At 40.8% G+C, this 8,837-nt stretch overlaps 1 protein-coding gene across 1 annotated transcript; it reads left to right on the top strand.

The window, feature by feature from the left end:
• Positions 1 to 4,704: 4,704 nt before the first annotated feature.
• LOC104884651 (pentatricopeptide repeat-containing protein At2g13600) lies at positions 4,705 to 6,992 on the top strand. The gene has a single exon (XM_010669336.4). It carries the CDS (start codon positions 4,705 to 4,707, stop codon positions 6,799 to 6,801), a length of 2,097 nt encoding a protein of 698 aa, XP_010667638.3. The 3' UTR covers positions 6,802 to 6,992.
• Positions 6,993 to 8,837: the final 1,845 nt, after the last annotated feature.

The raw sequence follows: 8,837 nt of genomic DNA, 5'->3' as shown, positions 1-8,837 counted from the left end.
AGCAATTACTGACAGTCAGGGATATGACCAGTCCATCGTGATGCTCTACGTCGCATACGTCGTCGTCATCAAAGGTGATCGCCATCGCTTCGAGCTTGCGTTCTTCTGCTGACCTGCAAGACTTAAAAACGGTGGACGAAGGAGTGCCTTCTCTTGATAGCCTCTTGGCTGCGGAATCTGTTAGTCCACATACATCAAATCCACCAGAAATAACATTGATTACCTTTACGTGCGTGGGCGACGCGGGACGGTCAGACTGCACGGCGCTTCTTTCGAAAAACGCTTTACCTTTGTCGCTCAGGAGATCCTTAAGGTGCCCCTTATTGAGCATGAACGCGACCTCTCGGCGCAACACAATGCACTCTTCCGTTTTATGGCCATGATCATGATGGAACTGACACCATCTCGTCTGATCTTTTTGTGCATCTGGCCGGTCGCTCTTCTTTGGCCAACGGATAGGCGCTCCGATTTTGGTCAAGGCATTCACGACGCCTCCGACATCGATGGAGAATCCATATGAATCTAGGTCCGGAAAGACCGGCGATTCCGCCCTTGCGTCGTTACCTGCATTCTCAACAACATCAGTAACATTGTTTACCTGATTTGAGCGACCATACGGGTGGCTTCGCCAATTGTTCTTTTTGGGAACGTAAGCCTTCCGGTCCACAGGAGTCTCTGGCGCTCGTCGCGCTGATATAGTGTTAAGAATGGCATCATCTTCCTCCAATCTCATCTGCGCTAGCGCACTCGATTGGACTTCCTCAAACGTCTAGCACGGATACTCCGTCAAACGGTTGTATAGCTTTGATCGCAAGATTAATCCTTTCCTGAAACATTCAATAGCGATCTTAGTATCAAGATCTTTAATACTAATCATTTCTTTATTAAAGCGATTATAATGATCGCGAACAGATTCTTTAGGCCCTTGGACGACGCCATATAGGTCGCTCGTTTGCTTTTCCAGGCTGCGACTGCCTTCGAACTTCTCATAGAACTTGTTGACTAGGGTGGAAAAATTTCCAATGCTGCCTGGCTTGAGAGATCCGAGCCATTTGAGAGCGGGTCCGGTGACCGTAGCTCCAAAGGACTTGCACATGCATGCCTCCACCAAATGCCAAGGCATTGACGCTTGCCACATCCGCTGCTTGTACTGGGCAACATGCTCGCCTGAGTCAGTTGAACCATCATAACTAGCAGCGAGGGTAGGCAGATCGAGCTTTTTGGGAAGCGCGGCCCTCGCGATTCTTTCGACGAACGGCGACTCTGCATAACCGTCTGGATGTTCCACGATGCCTGGCGTCGGGGCCCCGGGGAGCTGAGACATGAGCTTCATCAGACCCTTATTCTGCTTCTCGATCTGGACCAGACGCTTTGCCATAGGATTCGCTTCTTCTTCGCCTTGGTCGTTCTCTTCATTGTTTAAGGGCTCCTCATCTTCAGGCTCTTCTTCATTTTCAGGTTCCTCATTATCTGACTCAGAAAGGTTCCCCATGAAAGGAATGTTGTTCAAATTAGTGCGACGTCGGACCTTCGAAGCTTTAGACGACGCTAGCTCTTCTTGCAATTTCTGGATTCTCTCTTGCGACGTCGTGAAGTCGGTAGCTAGTCGCTCATTGGCTTGTTTCATTTCGAGCATTTCTGCCCTCATTTGCTCATATTGTCTCTGCATTTCGTCGAGGTTAGGTGTTTCCCCCATTTGATAGATTTTGAATAATAGATGGTCTGGTTGTACCCACGGTGGGCGCCAAATTGTTTATGCTAAAATTTAGCACTTTTGATGAAATTAAAGTTTGGGACGACTCAATCAGATTTTGCAAAGATGACACGACAAAAAGTGCAAAGGGGATGAACACACAAAACTGGTAACGCGGAAAACCCCAATGAAGGTCGGTAAAAACTGCGGGTGGATGGAGATCCCCCAATCTACTATAGTTCTTTGTCCCTCTTAGAGAGTGACTTTGTTATTACAAGAATGCTTTTTCTCTCTAGTGTTTTCCTTGACAATGTTGCGTAAAAGAAACCGTCCGTCCCCCCTCTCTCTCTTTTATATGCCTTCTTTTATCCTTTGGCTTTTTCTCAACGAATACAAAGATAAATTCACTAATTATTACATTTAAATTTGGTGCTTAAATCATGGGAGATCTTCTCCATTGATGTCTAACGTCTCAATCAAGGCTCCTTAATAGCTGATTTTTTGCCTCATAATGCTCTTTCCTTATTTAAGAAACCGTTACTTGTTTTACACTCAGCTCCATCCTTGTGCTCTCCGCTGTGTCTTTCAATCGTAACTGCTTCGTCATCACGTCAGACGACATCCTGTCACTGAGTCATCGCGTCGCTGCATCAATGTCATCCTGTCAAAAAATTCAGCCATAATAGGGAGCATGAAGGTTGGGTTGGGCCTGTCCTTGCTGAATGGCAGTCAGCATGTCCATGATGCTGCGTCACAAGGTTTGCTGAAGCTGATCAGCTATGAGAGTGATGTCTGCTGCGAACAACGGTTGAGGATTAAGACGTTGTATTTGCTGGGACGGGGAGAGGAGGGTGCCCGCGTGGATCTCATCTGGTGTGAGGATGAGGGTGCCCGCTCAGATTTCTGGGTTGTGCTGAAGGTTGTCTGTTACAGGTGCTCTTTATTGGGGCCATTGCTGAGTAATAATGAGATGGGTTTTTGCTGAGTAGCAATGGAATGAATTTTGCTGAGTGATGGCGGAGTAACTTTTTGTACTATCCTCACATACACCATACTGTTTCTGTTTAGAAAATTAAGGATGCTAAGGTTTGTTGAATAAGATTGAGTCATGAGATTGTTATCCAAAGTCAATTGTCTGTACACCGAAATCCTGCAAAACAACGTTAGACTGCCCTGGGGGTTGTTCCGAGATCGCGTCTTCGACGTTCAAGTCAGTTGATGATCAAAGTAGAGAGAGAAAGTCTAGAGAGAGATGCTCTGGTTTCTTAGGTGAGAAATCAATACGTGTTCATTAATGAGGCAACTAGTATTTATAGTGTTTGGAAATCTCCAACTGAGGAGCATTTAATTGAGTGGGCTTTCCTGAGATTAATGGCAAGATAACCTTTTTGGGCCATCAACCTTTTTTATTAGGATAACTTGATGGTAGGACCCATCGTTGATACCTAGGCAGGACAAAGGGGGAGGGGCCCTTCTTGCTTTAATTGGGATTTTGCTTAACTGAGCCCAAACACTCTGTCTTGAATACTTGCATTTGTACCTTTTAATGGTCTGTGGTAGTATCAAACCCAATAACTAGACTTACCCTTTTATACTGAACTCGTGTGCTACTCTATTGGATATCATTCATGGGTATTGTCCTTTCCTTGAGGTATTCAACGCTTTGCTTGATATGTATGGGAAATGTAGTGAATTGGTTTGTGCACGCAAAGCATTTGATAAAATGCCTCGGAGAAATGTAGTGTCTTATAATGCTCTTGTGGGAGCACATGCTAGAGATAGGAAAGACATGAGGGGTTCTCAGATAGTTTTTGATCGAATATACCTGCGAGAAATCTGATTCATTAGAACACAATGGTTGTGAGTTATGTAAATAGTGGTGATTTGGATTGCGGCTTGTGTTGTTTTTCATCGGATGTGTGAGAAGAATGTTGTTACTTGGACAACTATGCTAGTCGGGTATACGAAAATAAGATGATGGATGTGGCTACGAAAATAAGATTGGACTTTTGGACTCCAGAGGGTTGAGTCCATGTTTAGTCCGAAATTTTTTTGACTCAAAAATTCCAAATCCAATTCAGTCCGACAAGTTTTGATCTGGACCGCATTGTTTTGTGGACTTTTTACGTTCCTTCACATAATGTTTGTTCTAATTACCATGGTCTTGCTGGAATATTTGTGAAATGCCTATTCATTTGTTCTTCTTTTTCAAAAACTTTTTAACCGAAAGTTTTACATGTGATCTCGAAAGGAAGATATGAATAAACCAATTAACAACATGATCTTGAAGTGTTATTTGAAAATTGCATTAACCTTGAAAAGTGTATTTTGATAAAATAATTCTCATTGAAAATGCTTTACGTCAAAGCAAAAGGAGCCTTCATGTAAGTGGCTAGTCATAGTTGACACATAATAGATAGTTAGTTGACATATGTCTGAGACGGGGAGCAGCAAGTGATAGTCTAGTGGTGTTGGCATCACATCCGATTTCAGAGATCCTGGGATCGAGTCTCACCTCTTGCAAGGAGAGATCCCTAGTATTCCCCCAACCTTGCAAAGGACTTCATCTTACCTTAAAAAAAATATGTCTGAGACAGGTCAAGATCCTAATACTCAAAGATTAAAATAAGACAAGACTAAAAAAACTACCATAACCTAACACGAGTGAGCTTAGTGTAAGCTTAGGCTCTGTTTTTTTCAACTTATTTTTGCTTATTTGAATCTATCTGAACTTAATCGAACTTTTCTGAACTTATTAGACCTTTTCAGATCTATGAACTTATTAGACCTTATTAGTTGTTATTAGACCTTATTATAACTTATTGCTTATTTTTATTGAATTTTACTTATCCGAACTTATTTTTTCTTTTAAGGATTGAAAATAAGTTGAACAAACGGGACTTAGTATTTGCGATGTTAATTGAGTTGTTTTGAAATTTGTGCACATTACACGGCTATTAGACAAGTAGAGGATTATAGGAAAGTAGTATGTGTGACACTTTAATTATGGGATGGCAAGAAATGTGGTCCTGAAGCAAAATTTTGAAACCATATTATTCTCAAATTCATCACCCTTTGCCAAGTTATTGGATTGGTGCATCCAATCAAACTCAGTTCGTCATGGCCGTTGCGTTCATGCCCAGGTTCTCAAATCCCAGTTCTCATCTGAAGTTTTTATTCAGAATAGGCTGGTTGATATGTATGGAAAATGTGGGTTTGTAGTTGATGCACGTAAACTGTTCGATAAAATGCTTCACAGAAACATTTTCAGTTACAATTCAGTATTAAGTGCATTAACGAGATGGGGGTTTCTTGATGAAGCTTCTGAGGTATTTTTGGCTATCCCTGAGCGTGATCAGTGCTCCTGGAATTCGATGGTTTCTGGGTTTGCTCAGCATGATCGGTTCAAAGAGGCGGTAGAGTATTTCTTGGGGATGAATAGAGATGGTTTTGTTCTGAATCAATACTCATTCGGTAGTGTTCTTAGTGCTTGTGCTGGGTTAGTGGATTTGGAGATTGGAATTCAAGTCCATGGCTTGATGTTGAAGTCGTCGTGTTTGATGGATGTGTATATGGGGTCTGCTCTTGTTGATATGTATGCAAAATGTGGTGAAGTTGAATGTGCTCGGAAGGTATTTGATGGGATGATTAAAAGGAACCGAGTGACATGGAATAGTCTGATTACATGTTATGAACAAAATGGTCCTGTGAGTGAAGCTGTTGAGGTGTTTGCAAACATGATGGATCATGGGGTAGATCCAGATGAAGTCACACTGGCTAGTGTGGTTAGTGCTTGTGCAACATTAACATTGATTGGAAAAGGTCGGCAAATTCATGCTTTGGTTGTGAAAAATGACAAGTACAGGAATGACCTAATTTTAAGTAATGCATTAGTTGATATGTATGCAAAATGTGGTAAAATTAATGAAGCTGGATTCATCTTTGAGCATATGCCATCAAGAAATGTGATTTCTGAAACAACTATGGTGAGCGGTTATGCAAAAGCAGCAAGTGTACAGACTGCCAACTTGTTGTTTATAAAGATGACGGACAAGAACATAGTATCCTGGAATGCACTTATGGCAGGATACGCACAAAATGGAGAAAATGAAAAGGCTCTCAGCTTGTTTCGGCAATTAAAGGGAGAGTCTGTTTTGCCCACTCACTATACATTTGGGAATCTTCTTAATGCTTGTGGAAATCTTGCTGATTTGAATCTTGGCATGCAGGCTCACGCACATTTGTTGAAACATGGAATTTGCTTTCGTTTAAGACCAGAATGTGACATTTTTGTGGGGAATGCTTTAATAGACTTGTACATGAAATGCGGCTCAGTTGAAGATGCAGTGCAGGTCTTCCAGTACATGGTTGAAAGAGATCATGTTTCATGGAATGCAATAATTGTAGGCTATGCTCAAAAGGGATATGAGATTGAAGCTCTCGAGATGTTCAAGAGCATGATTTTATCTGGTGAGAAACCTGATCAGATAACAATGATTGGAGTTCTGTGTGCTTGTAATCATGCCGGTCTGCTGGAAGAAGGTCGCCACTATTTCTACTCAATGTTTAAGTTGCATGGTTTGGAACCATGGAAGGACCATTTCACATGTATGGTTGATTTGCTTGGTCGAGCTGGTTGCTTTGATGAAGCAAAAGATTTGATTGAGAATATGCCAATTCAGCCTGATAATGTTATATGGGCTTCTCTGCTTTCTGCTTGCAAGGCTCACCAAAATGTTGATTTGGGGAAATATGTGGCAGAGAGACTTATGGAAATTGATCCTACTAATTCTGGTCCTTATGTTCTTCTCTCAAACATGTATGCAGAGCTTGGGATGTGGACAGATGTTACTAGGGTTCGAAAGCGTATGATTCAGGAGGGAGTTGTGAAGCAGCCTGGGTGTAGCTGGATCGAGATACAAAGCCATGTACATGTGTTTATGGTTAAAGACAAAACCCACCCACTTAAAGAAGAAATTTACACAACTTTGAGAAACCTTACCAAGCAAATCAAACTAGCTGGATGTGTCGTGACCCTTAGTGATTCAGAGATAGATGAGGATGAGATTGATTGTAAAGCAGTTTCATGTCATTCATGGGATATATAAAATTCTTCCTGGCTTGAGGTGACCCTCTTGTAATTTTTCTCTCATTTCTACTAGGAAATGATATTTTTTTTTGTGTAGACCAGATTAGATCATCTTATTTGAGGGAAAAGAACATAGCCTTTCTTTTCTGTCATATTATTTGGGCAACTTTATGCCAGACGAGTTTCAAATAAGACCTTTATCTCCCTGTGCATGTGGTTTGGAATTTTGAGTAAGCATTGAACTAGTTCCTCTCTTCCTCTAAAGTCATCGCAAGAGCATTTCGGAGGCTCGGCTCTTTCTTCTTCTTCATGGAACTTCTTATGGCTCTCTTGGTGGGAAACCTGCATGGCATTTTCCAGAAGAGGTTTATGAGAATGAAGACACTGCGAAAGGTATTTCTCTTAGAATCTGGTGCCTATCTTCTCTTTTCCTTTTAATTATTTTCTCACAATCCTCTCCTCATTACGGTGTGCGGAATCCACTCTACAATCTATCCTAGGTGACGTTTAACACGCATATTTTGTTGGAAATGCACCCATGGACCATATGGCTGTACACACAGCCGACAAACCGGATCCATTGAAGGACTTGAAGGTAGTTCACTATCTGCCGGCTCAATCCTTTTAGGAGAAGATTGGGCCGAGCTTGCAAGTTGCAACTGTTTTATGTTAATGCTCTGAAACACAAAAATGAGATATGTTATCCTCAAAATTTATGGTTTATGTTTTATTTTACATAACGCCCCGATCCTCACACTCAATTAACAAATGCATTAATACAATAATCTTAGATGATTGCAGAACTAGTTGTATGCTCAGAACTTCCTCCAAGGAATCACTCTACCTAGTATGACCTAAGTCCTAGACAAGTTCTTCTAGAACACCGATGAGTATTTTAGATATAATGTCATTAGAGATCATGTTTTGGAGGAATATGTGAGTAAGATTTTGGAGAGCTGCTGGTTTGGCCATCCTATGTTGCTTTCTGTCCATAGAGAAATTAGGGATTTTCAGAAGGATTCTGCTATGGAATCCTTTTGTCTCTTGGTGAGGGAGAGCGAGAGCGAGAGGCTTACAATCGTTTGTTCTCTCTAAATTCCTTGTGGCTGTGGCCTGTGGGAGAGGCTTAGAATTCCGTTGTTCACTCTAGCATCCTTGTGGGCGGTGACTATCATATAGTGTAAGTGGCCTGCAATTTTATTCTACTAGATTTGGGGGGATATCTTGTCCTCTTAGGTAGCATTTAGATAGAAGGATTTCCTTTGAATTCCTTGAATCTAATTATATAGAATTTGAGTTCCAAATTTGGTGTTCGGCAAATTACACGAACTCTAGTTACAATTTGTGATTCTAACCATATATTTCCAAAAGCAAGTAATCAAGCATGAAATTACTTCACACATGTACAACTATGAAACTTGAGTAAAAGACAAATGTTGAAATGGAGAACTACCATCTGCATCATAATTTTTTAAAATGCTATGTTGCTATTCTACTAATGATAGCATATATATGTTCCATGATTCACCCATCTTTTCAATAGTAAAATCTGTTACTTTTTTTACTGATCTCACTTTCTCAGTAGCCAATTACTTTTTCTTTTTAGCTTACGAAAGTATGAGAGAGAAACTAAAAAAAAAGGTGGAGAGAGAAACTAAAAAGCGGATTAAAATATTAAAAAAGTGGATGACATGGGTGGAAAAAGAGGAGAAAGTAGATGGGATACATTGCGAAGAATAGAAAAGGCAACAATGTGTATATTAAAGTGAAACAGACCAAAAAGAAAAGTTTGTAGATTAAAAAGAAGTGGAGGGAGTACATGCTAAATTGTAGAGAGATGGAGAGTGATGTTGGAAGTGAGGGAATGGGTTTGGTTTTGCAAGGAGATAGGGAGAGCTATGAGAATGGGAAGCTAGTAAGATTGTAGAAGATAAGGAAAGGGAACAAATAAACTAGAAGAATAAGGCTGGCGAATTTCAAATGAGATCCCAAAATATTGAATTTTTCGATTATTCTTTTCTCGACTGTTTTCAGTTACCCTAGGAATTTTAGCCA

The sequence above is a fragment of the Beta vulgaris genome, chromosome 4 (assembly GCF_026745355.1).
Source record: "Beta vulgaris subsp. vulgaris cultivar EL10 chromosome 4, EL10.2, whole genome shotgun sequence".
NCBI lineage: Eukaryota > Viridiplantae > Streptophyta > Magnoliopsida > Caryophyllales > Amaranthaceae > Beta > Beta vulgaris.
This window is presented reverse-complemented; position numbering and strand designations above follow the sequence as displayed.